Source organism: Eimeria maxima, genomic scaffold (assembly GCF_000499605.1).
Source record: "Eimeria maxima Weybridge genomic scaffold, Emw_scaff242, whole genome shotgun sequence".
Classification (NCBI taxonomy): Eukaryota; Apicomplexa; class Conoidasida; order Eucoccidiorida; family Eimeriidae; genus Eimeria; species Eimeria maxima.
In genome coordinates, this window is record NW_013563718.1 from 12,036 (window position 1) to 30,898 (window position 18,863).

Genomic DNA, 18,863 nt, shown 5'->3' on the forward strand with positions numbered 1-18,863 from the left:
CCCGAAGCTACTGTCTCTTTTAGAGACCATTTCTGCTGCTGATCGGCTCTTGGCTGTTGCTGCTGCTGTTGCTGCTGCTGCAGTGTCCCATGAATACTGCTCATTGGCCTACCGCGAGGCCCTCGAAAAGACAAGGGCCTCCAGGGGCCCCCGTGCCCACTGTACCCAGACAGTTGAGGTGGGAGTAGACAGGGGACTTGACGATCCCCCTCGTCCTTACTGCTCCGTACATGAAACCTGCAGACAGCTGCAGCAGCAGCAGCTACTGCAGCAACAACAGCAGAGGCAACGGCAGCGGCAGCGGCAGCAACAGTACTGGAGACCCCCTTGCATGTGCCATAGCTGCCACTGCTGCTGCTGCTGCAGTAGGCCGGATTATCCCCTGCAGCATCTGCAGCTGCCGCAGCAACGCATGCGACGCTATCCTTCTGCAGCATGCATCTCACCGCATCCGCTGCTGCAGCGGCAGCGGCAGCAGCAGCAGCAGCAGGAATACGTCCGAGGGTTTCTTCCCTCTAGGGGGGGCCTAGGCAGGAGACGCAATGAGGCCCTGCTGCAGCGAGTAGGAGGAGGATACCAACTATATGGGCCCATACCTTGGGACTCCTTTAGGGAGCGACATGCACAAACTAATACTCCTGTACGCCCTAAACCCTAAACCCTAAACCCTAAACTCCAATATTGTGCAGCAAGTCGTGGGGGTGGAAGATAGAGAACCAATGCAGCTTCTTGTGCTCTCTTGCTACTTGCACGCAGCTAGACATCACAAGACATGCTGCAACACAAACAGCAACAGCTGCGGCAGTTGCAGCAGCAAAAGCCGAAGCAGAAGCCGCAGCAGAAGAAGCTGCAGTCGCCGAAGCAGCAGCAGCAGCAGCAACGCAGCCGCAGCAACAGCAGCAGCAGCTACACTGCCGCAGCATGCAGCGCAGCATCAGCTGTGATGCAGCCCACCTTACGCCTGCCTTCAGGCAACAGAGAGACACGGCTCCAAACAAAGTGTGCAGTAGCAGCTGCTGCTGCTGCAGCCACAGGTGTTGCCGCTGCTGCCGTCCCGCCCTAACGCCACTTGGAAGAGCAGCACAGGCAGCAGCAGCAGCAGTTGCTGCTGCTTCTGCTTCTTCTCCTGCTGCTGCAGGGAAGCCCTCAATAGTCATAGAACCTAGGCAATACATCCGAGCAGCAACCGCCTCTGCTCGCTCCTGCAGCTCAACGCTACCACGAGGGCCCCTGCAGCAGCGGCAGCAGCAGGATCAACAGGGTGGGTCAACCTGCTGCTGCTGCGGCTGCCCAACACCAAAGAAGACCATAAGCAGACCTGTCAGCACAAAGAGGAGGATCCGCCCTATTAGTAGCATGAAGGAGACAAGCAAGAAGGGCCCCAAGACGACACAAAGTGGGCCCCCCTCTCTACTGCAAGGGTACGCGGGGGCCCTAAAGAGCCGCCAACCCTCTAAGTCTAAAATCAAAACCCCTAAATCTAATCAGTAAGTTGTACCCAAACCCCTAAACCCTAAACCCTAAACCCTAAACCCTAAACTCTCGAAAATATACCCTAAACCCTAAAACCCTACACAAGAATCCAAAGTAAACCCTAGACACCTGGACCCAAATACTCAAGCCCTAAACCTCAAACTCTAGACTCATAAACGTAAACCCTAAACCCTAAACCCTAAAGAGAGAGGCTATTCTTTTGACTGCAGGCGGAAGGAGTGGTGCCCCAACTGCGACAGGGCCCCCCACTTGGCTCCTTGCTCTTCGCAGTCTTCTAACCCCAAGGACTTTCTTTGGCTTTATCCCGCCTTGGTTAGGGAGTAATAAAGCTAGAGAAAGGGATATAGGGGGCCCCTTACCTCTCTATGCTGCAGGAGGCCCCAAAGCACAAGGGCATCACATTTGTATGCATGCAACAACTGGAGACACAGAAGAGACTGGCTAATGGAAAAAGCAGATGAGGGCTCCTCATAATAAGTGGAAAACCCTAAACCCTAAGAGAGGCCCTTGCCAATTGACGCCGGGGGCCCCAGGCTTCTTGTGGGGCCCCCCCCAAATGGGTTGGCGGTCCCTGTATGCTAAACACCACACCTCTAAGGTGCTTCACCTTTCGTAGCTTACACTCTGCATGCAAATGAGCCCCATAATAACATACTTTGGTGTCCCCCAGCGGACGTAAAAGAGGGGAAGGTGGGGCCCCTGGGATGTGGCCTTCTAAGGGGGCCCCCCGCCGGCGCATTGTTTGCTGCACATGGCTTATTGTGGGCCCTGAAACTTGCCAAAGTGCCTTTTATTGGGCCCCTATATTTGCTAAAAGTTTACACATATTAAAGGAACATTGTTATTGCAAAAAAAAGACATATGATGCAATGGGATAAATGCTAGCGGACAGGTCACCTGGGACCCCCAGTCATCACGAGAACAGTTTTGCTGCCAAATAGGGGAAAATTCCGCATAAAGAAGATACAATTATTAGCTTAGGCATGCACAAACTTGATAATAATAAGGAGATAGAATTAAAAATGGCAGTTTCAAGGGGAACAGCAAAGGGTTTTTCATAGGGGAGGCAGCCCGTGGCAGCGAGTAACTGCAGTACCTAGAGGCATCACCGCTGTTTGTCCGTTATTTTTTCTCTTTTTCTCTGAATTAAACAAAGATAAACTACCTTTTGCCTTTATTAATTCCTTTGTTTCTCCGTTACATTCAAAAATATACAATAAGGTTTTGCACACTCTCAATCGCCCGCCGCGACCAGTGGACACCTGTTGGAAAGCTACAGCGTGCCTAAACCCTAAACCATAAACCCTAAACCCCAAACCCTAACCCGTAATTTTTACGCACTAAATGGCCAACTGAGAGACCTCCATTGGGTGTCTTGGCCCCCAAAACTCACTGCTCAAGACCTCCTGTGTCTTGTGTTTTATTGCTCCCTCTAAAACACCGCACACTCCACCAAACCCTAAACCCTCGGCAGCAAGGGTTTGTGTACCCCCGCTACTGATGGTATTCAGAGCGGGGGCTTCAGTCTCAGGTAGCGCGCTGCTCCCACTCCCTGGAGACTGTGGCGCCTCTCCCCCTCCCTCCTCCTTCGCAACTCCAGGGGCTCCTACGTGCAGCAGTAAGGAATCTGGGGCCCTGCAGAGCCTATTTTCCTTAGCTTCAAAAACGGGCCCACTACTCGAGGGTTTAGGGTTTAGGGTTTAGGGTTTTGTTTTGAGGTCTGTGCAGAGAAAATGCACCACACCAACCGCAGCACCGAGAATGCGCCGGAGGAGAAACCCCTCAAACATCCTCAGAAATGGGCAGTGTAGGTATATAATGAGAAAGCAGCAGCAACAGCAACAGCAGCAGCAGCAGTAGTAGCAGCAGCAGCAGAAGGTTCAGCAGGTGCAGTAGAAGCAGCACCACCATACGGAGAGAAGCCCTACGGGGACGGGGGCCCCCATCATTCCCCTAAACCTCCTGGTACAGTAATATCGGGGGCCCCCTATGCAAATAGACTTTTCCTGTTTGTTTCTGTTTGTGTGTACGTACACCTCACTGCTGCTGCTGCTGCTGCTCTCAGCACTCTCTTAGCAGCTCGTGCGTCTTTAGGGAATTCTTTGCTGCCTCTTGCTGTTCGTCTCCCCACATCTGCTATTGACGTTAATGAATGGCTAGCCTGCCAAGGTATGCCAGATACAAATTCCTGCTGCTGCTGTTGTTGCTGCTGCTGCTGCTGCGGCTGATGCTCCTCTTCCGACTGATGCTGGTGTGTTGCTGCTGCATGTGTGCGTATGGTGGGAGGGACGCAGGGAGGGTTAAGGTTTGGACAGCTCGAGGGTTTAGGGTTTAGGGTTTAGAGTTTACGATTTAGGGTTTGTGTGCAGTGTATGACATATTCAATGAAGCAACGGTGGTTTGGGGATTCACCAAGGAGGTGTGCAACTGCCGCCGTCTTACTGCTGGCGAGTGAGGGGTTTCTAGGCTTTAGGGTTTAGGGTTTAGGGTTTAGGGTTTAGGGTTTGTTTAGTAATTGCAGCGACCCTGAAGACAGCAGCAGCAAATACAGCCGAACAGCATTCGCACTTGGAAAAATTCTCTTGTGCATATGTGCGTAAACCCTAAACCCTAAACCCTAAACCCTAATTGGGGCTTACCTACGTTGCAGCTTTAGCCTAGTCGCCCCTGCAGAACCCTCCGCTCCTGCCCGCGATCATATCCGAGGGGCCCTTGCTAAATGCCGTTCCCTGCTGCAGGACCCACGCATCTTTGTGTGTCAGCCGGGTAAACCCTAAACCCTAAACCCTAAACCCTAAACCCTAAACACTAGAATATAAACAGTACACTCTAAAGCCTAAACTCGAAGACAACGAGCATAAATGCTCTAAGAGCACTGTGGCGGTACCTTGAAGACCCTGCTACAGCGGAGCTCGGAGTTAGGGAGCTTAGGGTTTAGGGTTTAGGGTTTGTGTTGTGGTTTAGGACAGGAGTTTCCTCGGAATTTTCCTTCCTTTGTTTCGCATATTTTAGTTCAATTGTTGCAGATGTATTGCCATATATACAGGCAGCATTTTGATTGGTTGTTAGAGGTAAACCCTCGTAAACCCTCCTAAACCCTCGTAAACCCTCGTAAACCCTCGTAAACCCTAGACTCTCAACCCTAATAAACCAGGTAAACCCTTGAAAACATTGTCTGTCTCGTCTCCGGATTTCGGTGTCGGTGTAGTAGCACCAACGCACAGCAATAGCAGCAACACCAGAAATAGGAAAACGTTTCCCTGGCGCTGCTGCTGCTGCTGCTGCTGCTGCTGCTGCTGCTGCTGCTGCTGCTGCTGCTGTATAACAGACGGACACAGTGGCGCATGTAAATTCTTGTTTTAAGCACGCCCTCTACTTCGGCATGGAGTTCGGTCTTGTTAAGTTAGAGGATGTCGCCCCTATTAAGGTAATTGTCTCCTTCCTTACATAGACAACTGTCTCCTCAGTAACACCCACAGTAGTCCTCCTAGGGGGCCCCTTGGGGGGGCCTTGGGGCCCCCAAGAGGGTTATTGAGGGGTTTGCCTTGGGGGCGTCAGAGGGTATCCACAAAGGAACCCACCGAAAGGCTTCCAAGGGTTATTCGAGGGGCCCCCTTTGGGGGGGCCCCAACGGGTAGGCGGACTCCTGTGGTTGCCTGTTACTATGGTGCTTTATGCGCCTCCGTCTGTGTGGGGGCCCTAGGTGTCTCTTTTGCTGCTGTCTTCTGCTGCTGCTGCTGCTGCTGCTGCTGCGCTCTTAGGGATTGGCACTACATTTCTTAGAACAGGCGCAGAGGGAAATCGCAGAGGCAGAAGCAGCAGATGACCCCAACCAGCAGCAGCAACAACAACAGCAACAGCAGCAACTGCAGCAACAGCAGCAGCAAAAGAAGCAGCAGCAGCAGCAGCAAAGGGAGGCGGTATTAATGAGGCAGAAAGGGCAGCAACAACAACAGGAGCAACAGATACGTCGCCCTTTTTAATGTATTATTTAGCAGCACTACGTAATTATTAATTCATTTATACTAATAAAGGGCCCCTAAGGGGGGCCCCCTCCTATTATTGTATGGGCCCTTTATGAAGAACATTAAAGGGACGTTAATTGTCTCCTCTAGTCCATAACCAATAACAAACGAACAACGGCACTGCATATATCTTCCTAGGGCCCCTAGGGACCCCAGGAGGTAGCCCCAGGGGCCCCAGGAAGAAGACGCAGGGGCCCCAGAAGGGGGCCCTAGAGGCTCCAGAAGGCAGCCCTAGGGGCCCCTAATAAATACCTTCGGAGTCTGGTTATGCCCCGTGTACCCTCGCGGAGTGGCGTGGAGGCCCCAGAGGGTATCAGGGGCCCCCAAGGGATGCCTCTTATAGGAAGGCTTGGGGGGCCCTCAAGCCCTGTTGGGGGCCCCTTAAGGGTCTCGGGGATCCCTCCAAAGGCCGACCGATAGAGCATTAGGGGCCCCTAAGGGCCCCTTCTTTTTACTCGATGGGGCCCTTGTGAGTGACTGTTGGCAGTACAAGCAGCACACGGAAGGACTCCACCTGCGGGTGGCAAAAAGAAACGCCAAGCCAAACCCTAAACCCTAAACCCCAAACCCTGGTTTCTGGCCTGGCCTCAGGTAGAAAGAGAAGAAAAGAAGAAATGAATTACACCAGGTGTATATACACTGCAACTCACTTCATTCTGTAGTACTACCGACAACCAGCCATGCAGCGACTCGTCCTCCGGCACCACTGAAGCAACGCAACCCTCACACTCGTAAACCCTAAACCCCAAACCCTAAAAGGTAAATCCTGCACGCGAAATGGTAAGGCTGGAGTCTAAGGGATGCCCATCACGTACGTAGCGCCACAAGACCGTCTTGGCTGTTGCTGCAGTCCAACAGGGCCTGAAACACAAATCCTAAACCCTAAACCCTAAACCCTAAACCCTAAAACCGTAAATCCTAGGCACTCGACCTGTGAAGCTAATATTTAAGGGGCGGTGCAAAACCCTAAACCCTACGCGTACCTTGAGACCAGCAATGAGGTGTTTCGTGACGACTGATCGGACGAAGGAAACCTCCGCAGGAGCTGCATGCACACAAACAGCAAACACCTAGCCCTATCCAAACAAGCTAGGGTTTGAGCCTATGGCCTAGGGTTTAGAGTTTGGGGTTTAGGGCATAGAAAACACGATAAGGGTTTCCTAACCTTCCTGTCCTTCCGGCACGAGACGGCAGCAGCGAGTGTACATCGCCTTGGCGGTTACGAGGTCGGAGGCTGAGCACACAAACCCTAAACCCTAAACCCTTAAACTTAAACCCTAAACCCTTATCCGTATTCTCGAAGTGTTTCCTCTAATGTCCACTCCGAGGGTTTGGGGTTTAGTGTTTTCGCAGACCCGCAGAAACAGCCAAATCAAATGCATTGGAGTCATGAGGGTTTATGTTGCCCTCCAGCGTCACCTCATCGCTACCTGCAAAGGACAATAAACCCTAAACCCTAAACCCTAAACCCTTCAGCGAAGAACACAGTAGCAGGATATCTAAACTGCTGCTATTTAAACACGAGGTAGGGTTTCGGGTTTAGGGTTTGGGCGTACCAAGCTTCCGTAGGCGTTCGAGCATTTGAAGAAGACTCTTCACACGGGGAAGCTCTAAATTCGACTGCGCATGCAAACCCTAAACCCTAAACCCTAAACCCTAAGCTCTAGACCCTAAACCCTTAGTATGACATTGCATGCCATTAGTCTTGAGAATTTTGGCAGGCATAGGGTGAATAAAGCCGGCACGCGCCTAGGGTTTAGGGTTTAGGGTTTGGCTAACCTTGCAAGGAGGGATTTCAGGGGTCCCTGCCTCATCTACTGCTTGACCCTGTAGCGGAACAACACGGCAATCCTGAGGGCACCCAGGCGACGGCACCAACCTCCAAACCCTAAACCCTAAACCCTAAACCACAAACCCTCAACCCTAGAAAAAACTCCAACTGTAGCCCTTTAGATTACCTGTGTAATCCAAACATTAGCCAGATGCAGGTCCGTAAATTCAAACACCAACGCTCCTTGTCCCGATCGCCTGCAAACAAACCCTAAACCCTAAACCCTAAACCCTAAACCCTAAACGCTAAACCCTAAACCCACTTTCATCGCTTTCCTACCGTCCTTCTTTTAAGAATTAGGGTTTACAGTGTTTGAGGTCTATGAAACCTTGCATAGGTATTCTTTAAGGGCTTAATCCCTAGGGTTTCCGAGGGTTTATGAGGGTTTATGAGGGTTTATGAGGGTTTATGAGGGTTTATGAGGGTTTACTTGGCGAGTTTAACAGTAATCCTAGCACAATTTTGTGCTAATTTAAGGGTACCTAATAATTGTCTTGGCTCTATTTGCAGAGCAACACAATTATTCCTTTTACTCTCTAATATCCAACCTGCACTAAATACTTCCGCCTATACATAAACCCTAAACCCTAAACCCTAAACCCTAAACCCTTAACCCTAGGAGGACCAGACCAAGCATGCATTGAAACACAAAGACCAAATTAGACATACATAAACCCTAAACGACACACATACCCAAACCCTAAACCCTGTAACAGGAGAAACACATCTGAGGTAAAACTAGGGTTTAGGGTTTGCATACCATATCCAATTCAGCGTATAACTCGCATGATGACTGTCTTGTATTAAGACTAAGTTTCTTTGGGGATAATTTTAGGCAGCAACTGCCGGGGGGCCCCCCTCTAGATAACCGCTGCAGCGCCGATGTTATCCCTGCAAAAAAAGACAAGACAAACCCTAAACCCTAAACCCTAAACCCTAAATTTGGAGGGTTTAGAACGATGGCACACCTACCGATGAGGTGAGGAAGAGCCTCTATACGCAGAGAAGCGCTGAATTTCATTCTGTCGACGCCCCTCGGAATAGAAAACCCTAAACCCTAAACCCTAAACCCTAATAACTGAACCCAAGATTCTTAAATTTGGGTCGAGTATGGATGCTGTTAGGCCTCCCCATTTGGATATAGATACGGGGTTATAGCTTAAAATATTGAGGGTTTAGGGTTTAGGGTTTGGGCTTCGGATAGAAAATACCCGTAACCCCAATACAAAAACTAGCTCCTAGAAAGGACTAGGCCTTAAACACCAAACCCTAAACCCTAAACCCTTAGCCCAAAACCCTCGATCCTAAATTACATGCATGCTACAAAAGTATCTTTTGATTTAAGGCGAGTATATAGTTTATATTTTCTTTAATGTGGGGCCCCCTTGTCTGCCGTACCCTCCGGGGCCCCCCGAGGGGTCTGGGGCCCCCTTGTACTGTCTGTTTCTTTGCTGCTTGTTTCTAATAAGTATTAAATTGAATCATTAATTTATTTTTTATTTAAAGGAGAGGCAAAATAGAGAAAGTTCTCCTTCCCTCCTCCCCTCCTCCCACCGACCCGAACACACTAGGGGGCCCCCCCGTGTTCCCTCACTGAGGCTATAGGGGGCCCACAAAGGAAGGGGCCCCACCCGCCTTAATCGAAGCAACTAGCAGCGTGGGGGCCCTCTCTGTACGCTTTTGAATGGCAGCTACGAGCAGCTCTGTCGCAGGGGGCCCCCCCTTCTCGCTGGCGGGATGGGGGGCCACCTTAGTGCCCTACAAGGGCCCCCGTTATCTAACAGGGAGGCCCGCCATTTCTTCCTCAAGCGCACAGGGTCCTGACAGCCCCGTGTGCTTCTTAAGACGGAAGACTATACGCAGCAGCAGCAACAGCAGCAGCAACAGCAGCAGCAGCAGCAGCAGCATTGCCACCCTCATTGATGAACTCGTTGAATCTCGAGCTGCTGCTCTAGGGGCCCCCAAATCAGCTAGACAGAGGGCCCGCAGCGCTGCTTGGGGGGCCCTCCTCAGTTCCTCTGTTCACTGCAGCAGCAACAGCAGCAGTAGCAAGAGTGGCAACAGGCACAGCAGCGGCAGCAAAAAGGGTACAGAGGAGGCACAAGAGTTGATGCTACTGCTGCTGCAGCAAAAGCAACAGTTACTGTTGCAGCAACAGCACGATGACGCCAACTTCCTAGGGTGTGCTGCTGCAGCAATATGCGGGGATATAACGGCGGAGGGGGGCCCCTTAGGGGCCCCCCTTGCCCCTTACAAGGATCTGCAGCAACACTTGCTGCTGCTGCTGCTGCTGGCAGGTGCGGCAGACAGCACAGGGGCAGCAGCAGCAACAACAACTACAAGCACAGCAGTAACTCGGAAGCAGCGCGCGGCCCTACGTCGGCGGCTTTTGCTGCTCTATCAACAGCATCAGCAGCAGCAGCAACAGCAGCCGCAACAGCAGCAGCAACAGCAGCAGCTGCTGCAGAAAAGTCCCTCTAAAGAGGGGGCCCCCTCAACTGTTCCTCTCCCCTTTTCCTCAGAGTTACGGCTAACACTAAGACAAGACCCTCCTAGCGGCAAGGATAAGACTCCCTATGGGGGCCCCATGTGGGGCCCCTCTAGACCCTCCCTGAAGGGTCCTTTTGGGGGGCCACTGTGGGGCCCCTCTGGAGGCTCCGTGAGAGGCCCTTTCGGGGGCCTTTCAGGGGGCCCCTCTTCTTTGGGGGCCCCCCTTGGAGACACAGGGGAGGAGAGTTCTTTAGAAGATTTATTTAATCCCTTAGATAATGGTATTCCTTTTGGGGGTATTGAGGGAGAGGGGGGCCCCTGTTCCCAGGTGCAGTCCTGGGGGCCCCCTCCCTACACGGATAGTCCTGCTGCTGCAGCAGAGACTGTAGCAGCACGGGCTCGGGAAGAGGCTACTCCCTACAGCAGCAGCAGCAGCAAAGAAAGCAGCAGCAGCAGCAGCAGCTGGTTGTTGGGAGGTGTGCAGACAAGACTGTCAGGGGACAGGGGGGAGGGGGCCCCCTTCGGTGCCTTATCAAGGGGATTCTTGGGGGGCCCCCAAGACGCTGGGGAGGGGCACCATCAATTATCTCTAACGGATACCTTCCGCGCGGCGCTGTGCAACAAGCAAGCGGTTGCAGCAGCTGCAGCAGCAGCGACTGCTGCTGCTGCTGGTGCAGCAGAAGAGGAGCGCAGTAGCTTAAGCGGAGCTCATGGGGGGTATGATGCAGGTCGTAGGGGCCCCTGGGCCGTTCCTTCTCTGGGGGTGCCCCCATACGATGCTGCTGCAGCAACAGCAGCAGCATCTGCTGGTGGAGAGCAGCAGCTACTGCGTCGCTTCACTGCCCTGTCTCTTAGAGGAGAAACGCGTAGTGGGGGGCCCCCCTTGACAGAAAGTCAGCAGCAGCAGCAGCAGCAGCAGCAGAAGCAAGATCCCCTTCCCGACACCTCACCAAGGGGGCCCCCCCTTAAGAGCCTCCTATCTATACCGGAAAATGTACTGCTGCGGCTTCAGGGGGGCCCACCACAGCAGGAAGGGGGCCCCTCTGCAGCAGGGGGTCTCTCTGTAGAAGGGGGGCCCCCTGAGTCCTTGCCTGCAGGCGTGTGGCTGTCAGCAACACGTCCTTACCGATCAACAGAGGGGGCCCTTGCGCTGCAGCTGCCTGCAGCAGCATCTGGTGCAGCAAGAGCAGCAGCAGCAAGTGTAGCAGAAGCAGCACTGGGAGGTACCCTTATGGGTCTAACGCAGAGGTGAGCAGCATGAGTAGCAGCACCAGTAGCAACACCAGTAGCAGCAGCAGCAGCAGCAGCAGCAGCAATTACGTTCCTTGCTTCTTGTTGTTATATTCGTAGGTTGGAGACAGCAAGAGCTCTGCTGCAGCAAGGAGACAGACACCTCAAGGAGAGAGACACCTCATCTGCTGCTGGGGGCCCCAGTACCCACCAGACTCACTTTCATCTGCGGTGGCCCCAGGGGGGCCCCCCTTGGGGGCACCCCCACAGGGGGCCCCCTGAATGGGGGCCCTCTAGGGTCATAGGGGCCCAGAGCTCCATGGAGGCGCAGCGTGCTGCCCCTCTGTGGATCCGCTGCTGCTGCGCTGCTCTATTAGGAGACCCTTCTCCCCTCTTCCCTCTTGCTGCTGTCTGCTGCTGCTGCGACAACATGAGCATCGAGCAGCAGCAGCAGCAACTGCCTAATCCTGAGGTGTACGTACAGCCGCAAGAGGTACTCTTTGGATCTGCCTGCATCAGCTGCAGCTACAGCAGCACCACCACCAACAGCAGTGGCTGCCCTGCAAGGGAGAGGCCCTTTTTTGCTGCTGCAGATATGCGTTGCTGCTACGAGGTGCTTCTTGCTGCACACGGCCCAACAGCAGCAGCAGCAGCAGCAGCAGCAGGTGAAGGCTCATGCAAAGTTTCGGGGCCCTGGCAAGAGGCCTTGCAGCAAATTGCAGAGTACGGTGCTGCTGCTGCTGCTGCTGCTGCTGCTGCCGCTGCCGCTGCTGCTTCCCTCAGTACTTGTGGTGTCTCGATTAGATTTGCCGCTGCATTTATTCTATATACTGCTTTATCTGCTGCTGCTCTTTCTAGCTGCATCCGCTGCTGCATGCATGCACTTTTCTTTGCTGCTGCTGCTGCTGCTGCTGCTGCTGTTGTCTTTGCAGGGTGGGGTCTCTCGTCTTGCGGCTAAAGGCATTTGCCAACGAACTGCTCTTGCCTCCATCTGTTGTCATCTCCCGCAGCAGCAGGCAGCAGCAACCGCAGCAGCAGCAGCAGCAGCGCCAGCCCCTTTATTATGGCCTTACTCTTGCTGCATTTGCTGGGGCTGTTAAGGAAGAGCTGCGTGCCTTTGAGCAATATTTAGTAGATGAGGTGTACGTACACCTCACCCGCTGCTGCTCCCCGCTGTTGCTGCTGACAGTTGTACGCCGTTGGAGGCCTTCGTTGCTGCTGCTAGCTCGCCTCTGCAGCTTAGACTTCCCCTCCAGCAGCAGCAACAGCAGCAGCAGCAGCAGCAGCAGCAGCAGCAAGCGGGTGTTCTGGAGCTTCCCTCGAGGAACAGCACTTCTGTCACGACTAATGAATGCATGCGCTACCCTGCAGCACCTGCGGCTGTCTACCCCTGAGCAGCAGCAGCAGCAACAGCAGCAGAAGCAGCAGCAGCAGGCTGCCGGTGGAGAGGCCGCCTTACCCCTCCGCCTACTAGAGGCCTCTGCCCCTGCCTTCCTGAATACACTTTCTCGTTGTTGCTTTGCGGTGAGGGTTTGCCGTCTAGGGTTTAGGGTTTAGGGTTTAGGGTTTAGACCATCTTGGCAATACCCCAGGGATACCAGCAACAATGACAACCTCGTAGTTACTATTGAGGGTTTAGGGTTTAGGGTTTAGCGTTTGCCTTTTTCTGTCCTCAGGGCAAGATGGAGGATCTATCCTCCGAGTTTTCTGCGCCGGTAGGGGGGCCCCAAGGGGGGCCCCCTCTACGGGGTGTACGCATACCGGGTACCTCGGAGCGGCTGCTGCTGCTTCCTGATCCTCTTCATTTCTTGGGGCCCCTCATTGTCTGCTGCACTGTGCTGCAGCAGCTGCTGCAGCAGTATGACCGGGATGCTGCCTTGGCGTCTCGCCTCTTTTTCCGGCAATACAGCAGCATTACCAGGAGCAGCAGCAACAGCAGCAGCAGCAACAGCAGCAGCAGCGAGGGTGTTGACGAAACACTTAAAGGAGACACTTTAGGGGCCCCTAAAAACCTTTTTGGTGTTCGTGGGGGGTTTGGGGTTGGTGGCTTTCGTGCTGCACTGCAGCAGCTGCAGCAGCCAACAACACCAGCTCTACAAGATGCCTGCAGCAGCAGCAGCAGCAGCAGGGGCGACAGCAGCAGCAACAGCAACAACAGCTACAAGGAGGAGGCAGATTTCTGCAACTTTACGACGAGTGTCACAGCCATGTTGCTGCAGGATGGAAACAGCAGCAAGATTACTACTGCTGCTAGCAGCAGCAGTAGCAACTGCAGCAGCAGCAGCAGCAGCAGCAGCAGCAGCGACAGTTCGTTAGTTCTCGTGTTTGATGCCAGCAGCATTGCTGCAGCAGTTAATAATCATGATCAATGCTTCCAAGCAGCAGCAAGCCGTCTGCAAGGGTTTGCTGCTGCTGGCGGAGACACAGCACTCCCTGCAGCTGCTGAACTGCAGCAAGAGCAGCAGCAGCAGCAGGAACAGCAAGAAGCAGCAGTGGAACAGCAGCAGCAAAAACAAGAACAACTCCAGCAGCAAGCCAAGCTGCAGCACGGCTTTCAAGAGCAGCAGCAGGAGCAAACTCAATTAGCATGCAGCCCCGCTGCAGCTGCTACTGCTGCTGCTGCTGCCGCCGCAGATATGGCGGTGGCCCCTGCAGGAGCAGCAGAAGCTACGGTGCCGCCAGAGGATGTGGACAAGGGAGAGGGGCCCTCTGGGGGGGCCCTCGTGGAGGCCGTTGGGGGGCCCACCGGGGGCCCCCTATACCCTGCCGCAAAGGGGGGAGGGCCCCTCTGGGGGGACCCCTGCATGCAGACCCGAGCAGAAGTGCCTGGAGAGTGCTTTGGAGCCTCTTTAGTTGTGCTGCTGCAGCGACCGCTGCTGCTGCAGGGGGCCCTATTTAATGAGGCGCTGCTGCTGCTGCTGCAGCGAGACGGGAGTCTAGTGGGACTGCTGCAGCAAATTAAACAGGTATGTTGCTGTTGCTGCTGCTGCTGCTGTTGTTTTTGCTGCTGCCTCTTTGCTTCTCTGTTGTTGCTGTTATTGATGGTGTGCTGCTCCTGTACTCTCCTGCTCGTGCTGCTTCTGCCCTACTCCGGCTAATGCTGCTTCTGCTGTTGCTGCTGCTGCTGCTGGTGCTGAAATACATGGGGACCTGCTGCTGCTTTCGTGTCTGCTGCAGCTGCTGCTGTTTGGATCTACGCACATTGTCCAGGAGTTTAGGGTGCTGCTGCAGCAAAGGCTGTTGCAGCATGTGGAGGTGCAGCAGCAACAACAGCACGGATTAACAAATCAAAATACAACGGCACGAGCAGCAGCAGCAAGAGCTGCTGCAGCACCCGCAGCAGCTGCTGCTGCTGGTGGATCCCTCTGCACCGACATCGAGTTGCTGCTGCAGGGGGCCCTGGCGTCCCTTCCCAACAGCACAACAGCCCAGGAGCAGCAGCAGCAGCAGCAACAGCAGCAGCAGCAGCTGTTGCACTTTACCTGCAGCATGCGTTCAGGTGTAGCTGCCGCAGCAGCAGCAGAAGCAGCAGATGAAATAGCAGCAGCAACAGCAGCAGCAGAGCTACTAGATGCTGTGCAGATCCTCCCTGATGCCGCGCCTCCCCTACAATTACTCCTTACCTCTGTAAACCCTAAACCCTTATTCAAAACACTAAACCCTAATTGTAAACCCTAAACCCTCATGCTGAACCCTAGCACCCAATTGTACACTCTAAACCCTCATTATAAACCTTATTTCTTCTCTATAAACCCTAAACCCTAGAGACGTATCCTCCCTAGGGTTTGTTGATGCCTAAATTAGTGTTTAGTGTTTTCTTATGGTTTACATGAGGGTTTATATCTGGGGTGTATATGCAGCCTGTAAAAGAGAGGTACTCTTATGTCTTTTGTTTTCTTCTTCGTCTTGATGCTGCATTGGGGGCATTAAATGATTGTTGGATGCTGCGGAGGAAGCAGCAGCGGCGTCAGCAGCAGCAGCAGCTGCAGCAGGAGCAGCAGGAGCAGCAGCAGCAGCAATTTGCTGCTAGATCTCTACAGCTGCAGCAGCGGCTGCTGCACTTCTTACGCGCTGTTCGTGACTTTGCCTTAACAGACGCAATTGAGGCCCAATGGAGGGTTTTTAATGGTCATGTAGCAGCAGCAACAGCAGCAGCAGCAGCAGCAGCAGCTACAGCAGCAAAAGGAGGTGCAGCAGCAGATGCAGCAGCAGCAGCAGCAGCAAAGAGCAGCAACCTAAGCTTCTTTACTCTTGTTGATGCACACAGCCGCTGTGTGGAGAGTATATACTCAAGGTAGGTGTACTGGGAGCAGCAGCAGCAGCAGCTGCTGCTGCTGTTGCTGCTGCTGCTGCAGCAACAGCAACAACAGCATAGTAAGTAAGGAGTAGGATATATATACCTTCATACTACTGCTTCTGCTGCTGCTGTTGCTGCTGCAGGTGTCTCCTGTCTCCTCGTCTTGCACCCCTACAGAAGAAATTAGTGGCTATAATGCAGTGCGCATGGCGCCTTAGGTCTTTGCTGCTGCGGCAGGAGCAGCAGCAGCAGCAACAGCAACAGCGAGAGGAAGAGGAGTTGGAAATGTTGCACCATGGTCTTGATGGAAAACAGCAGCAGCAGCAACAACAACAACTCCAACAGCAGCAACTGCAGCAGCAGCAGCAGCAGCAGCAGCAGCAGCAGCAGAGTGTCGTGCGGGCGGATCTCTCTCGTTGTTTCTCTCTTGCTGTTGCTGCCTTCTCTACACCAATGGATGCAACAGCACCAGCAGCAACAGCACCAACAGCAGCAGCAGCAGAAACAGCAGCAGCAACAACAGCAGCAGCAGCAGCAGCAGCAGCAGCAGCAGCAAATGAATTAGAGTGTCTATACTTTGATTACGAGCGCAGCAGCAAGGCCTTCTTACGGGCATTGCTGCTGCTGCAGCCTCTTAATATTTTATCTCCTTTATTATTACGTCTTACCTTTAATGGTATTAATCAATAATCTAATAAGGGGGGGCCCCTTGGGGGGCCCCTTGAGGGAGTGGGGGGCCCCCCTCAATACCATTTCTTGTACCGTATGGGGGGCCCCAGGGAGGTTATTTCCTTAAGAAAAGTTTTTTTTTGTTTTTTTTTTCTTATAGAGGAACACCATCATTTATTTATTTATTTATTTATGTATTTATTTATTTATGTATTTATTTTATTTATTTATTTTATTTATTTATTTATTTATTTAGCTTATTTCCTTTTCCTATGGCTGGCTGGCTAGCTAGCTAATTGATTAGCTACCTAGCTAGCTAGCTAGCTAGCTAGCTGGCTAGATACCCAAGAGTATATATAAAAGAGGCGAAGGAATGTTTCGCTGTCACTATCAAAAATAATTGCAGAGAGTGCTCTGCTGCACCTGCTGCTGCTGCTGCTGCTGCAGCAGCAGCAGCAGCTCAGCAGCAGCAGCAGCAGGTATTTTATAGTTTAGATAGTCTATTAGTGCTTAGTGTTGTTGTATGTTCATGCTGACCATTGGTCTCCTTGAGCAGCAGCGGTGTGTTGCATGCAGGGCATGCAATTTGCTGCTGCTTCTGCTGCTGCTGCTGTTGTTGCTGCTGCTGCTGCTCCTGCTGCTGCTGCATGTTTTGTGTATAAGTACCATTAAGTGCTGATTTAGCAGCAGCAAGAGCAGCAGATGGTTGCGTAGCTAAGGAGAGACAAAAGGAGACAGCAGCAAGAAAAAGTGTCTCCTTATCTGCATATACACTAGAAATAAATCCGTGTGTCTTTGCTTCTGCTGCAGCAAAGAAGCGACAAGATAAGCAAATATCTCTTACCCAGCTGCTGCTGCTGCTGCTGCTGTTGCTGCTGCTGCTGCTGCTGCTGCTGTTGCTGCTGCTGTTAGTGCTAGTAGTAAAGAAAGATATATTATTAATTATATTAATATAATTAATTAAATATAAATCTATTTCTTTTATAGTAAATAATGCATCCTTAGCAGCAAGACGTACATCGCATGCACTAACTAAGGAGACACCTATACCTATACAGGGACCAGCAACAGCAGCAACAACAGGTTTATTTATTTTTTTTATTATATTTATTGCTGCATGCAATTTATTTAATACTTCTGCTGCAATAGGAGATAGCAACAAACTTTCCTCATCTTTATCATCATCTTCTTCTCCTCCTCCTGCTGCTCCTGCTGCTCCTGCTGCTCCTGCTGCTGCTAATGCTGTTGCTGTTGCTGCTGCTATTTCTGCAGGTGTATGCAACATCCCTGTGGATGCTGCTGTTGTTGCTGCTGTTGCTGCTGCTATTTCTGCAGGTGTAGTGTGTCTTTGTTGTTTATTTGCTGCTGCTGCTGCTGCTGCTGCTGCTGCTGCCTTACATTGCTGCAGGAAGAAGGAAGGATCTATACCGCAACAGAATGCAGGTCCTGCTGCAGTAATAAGTATACAAGAACAAGATGACCATTGATTAAGTATATGCATGCATTGAGTAAATTCAATAAAAAAATAATAATTAAGAATATTTAATTTATAAGGATTATTTATTTCTATTTGTATTACTAATGAATTCTCTATGCATGCAGCTATATATACACGAATACTCTTATAATTCAATAAATTAGATGGTAATGATGGTATATCATACATTTTTATTTATATTTTTTATTTATTTAATTAATTATATTATTTTTTTCCTATTTATTTCTGTATTTTATACACAAATAACACAAAAACAAGGAAAGAAATGTATGACGCATGCACGACGCCTGACCAGTGGTGTCACCAGCAGCAGCAAGGGAGAGAGGAAATCAACACTATAATGAATAAAATTAATATTAATTTAAATAAATAAATAAAATAAATTAATTAAATTAATTAAATATTGCAAATTAATGCAAGAAATTACACAAAAGCTATGCATGCAGCAGCCCGAGTTTTATAGCAGCTATGCAGCAGCGTCACCTACTACAGCAGCAGCAGCAGACCTGAGTTGCTGCTGCTGCTGCTGCTGCTGCTGTTATTCATAGACTTCGTGGTGTATTTATGTTGAAATCCTTTAATATTAATAAATTAAATATAAAATAATATAATTAAATAGTAATTTAATTCCCTTTTATGCATGCAAATGTCCGTCTAAGCCCCATACATATAACTAACTTCCCTATTATTACGTGACCTGCCTATACACCTGAGAAATTGCCTACACATACCTAAGCATTAAATGTATATTTTTTGTTACCTTTTGCTATAAATAATTAATTAAATATATTTATTTAACTTTTTAATAAGATTATTCATGATATATTGCCATAAACAACATACATCCTCCCTTCCCCTGTGCATGCAGTCTGCTTGCTCCTTGCTTCGTGCCAATACTGAACTTCCTTACTAGCTAGCTACACAGCTAGCTAGCTAGCTATTTAGCTAGCTAGCTAGCTAGCTAGCTAGCTAGCAAAATAACTACCTATACGGAGAGTAACCCTAGCTAGCTACTGGCTGTCGCTTGTATATGCCTATATATCCCCTGTCCTAAACCCTAAACCCTAAACCCTAAATCCCTTTAAACCCCCAACCTCTCCTAGACCTCTCGGTCTAAACCCTAAACCCTAAACCCCAAACCCTAATTCTAACAATATATAAGACAAGTAATATATTAATTTATCTTCCTTTCCTTCTTTTTTTTTTTTTCCTCTTATTGTACTACACTGCACCGCAACAGTCCCTTAAGGAAAGGGCATAAAAGGGCCCATTGCTGCCTTTATATAAATAAAAAGGCAAAAAAAAAAAAAAAAAAAAAAAAAAAAAAAA

At 51.0% G+C, this 18,863-nt stretch overlaps 3 protein-coding genes across 3 annotated transcripts; 2 read left to right on the forward strand and 1 right to left on the reverse strand.

The window, feature by feature from the left end:
- Nucleotides 1–2,994: 2,994 nt before the first annotated feature.
- Nucleotides 2,995–5,477, forward strand: EMWEY_00023880 (mob1/phocein family domain-containing protein, putative; the record flags this gene model as incomplete). Its single annotated transcript, XM_013477987.1, has 8 exons — nt 2,995–3,112; nt 3,223–3,301; nt 3,560–3,663; nt 3,864–3,945; nt 4,016–4,088; nt 4,464–4,565; nt 4,823–4,921; nt 5,256–5,477. 8 exons carry the CDS (start codon nt 2,995–2,997, stop codon nt 5,475–5,477), a joined length of 879 nt encoding a protein of 292 aa, XP_013333441.1.
- A 493-nt stretch (nt 5,478–5,970) lies between these two features.
- On the reverse strand, nt 5,971–8,371 carry EMWEY_00023890 (hypothetical protein, conserved; the record flags this gene model as incomplete). The annotated part of the gene is made up of 12 exons (XM_013477988.1): nt 5,971–6,033; nt 6,170–6,225; nt 6,335–6,380; nt 6,503–6,564; nt 6,685–6,753; nt 6,875–6,949; nt 7,076–7,139; nt 7,299–7,370; nt 7,478–7,547; nt 7,781–7,917; nt 8,111–8,241; nt 8,323–8,371. The coding sequence occupies 12 exons, from the start codon at nt 8,369–8,371 to the stop codon at nt 5,971–5,973; spliced, it is 894 nt and encodes a 297-aa protein (XP_013333442.1).
- Nucleotides 8,372–9,034: 663 nt separating this feature from the next.
- On the forward strand, nt 9,035–16,057 carry EMWEY_00023900 (hypothetical protein, conserved; the record flags this gene model as incomplete). Its single annotated transcript, XM_013477989.1, has 8 exons — nt 9,035–11,088; nt 11,191–11,793; nt 12,003–12,212; nt 12,309–12,594; nt 12,747–14,036; nt 14,302–14,697; nt 14,931–15,364; nt 15,586–16,057. 8 exons carry the CDS (start codon nt 9,035–9,037, stop codon nt 16,055–16,057), a joined length of 5,745 nt encoding a protein of 1,914 aa, XP_013333443.1.
- Between the last annotated feature and the right edge of the window lie 2,806 nt (nt 16,058–18,863).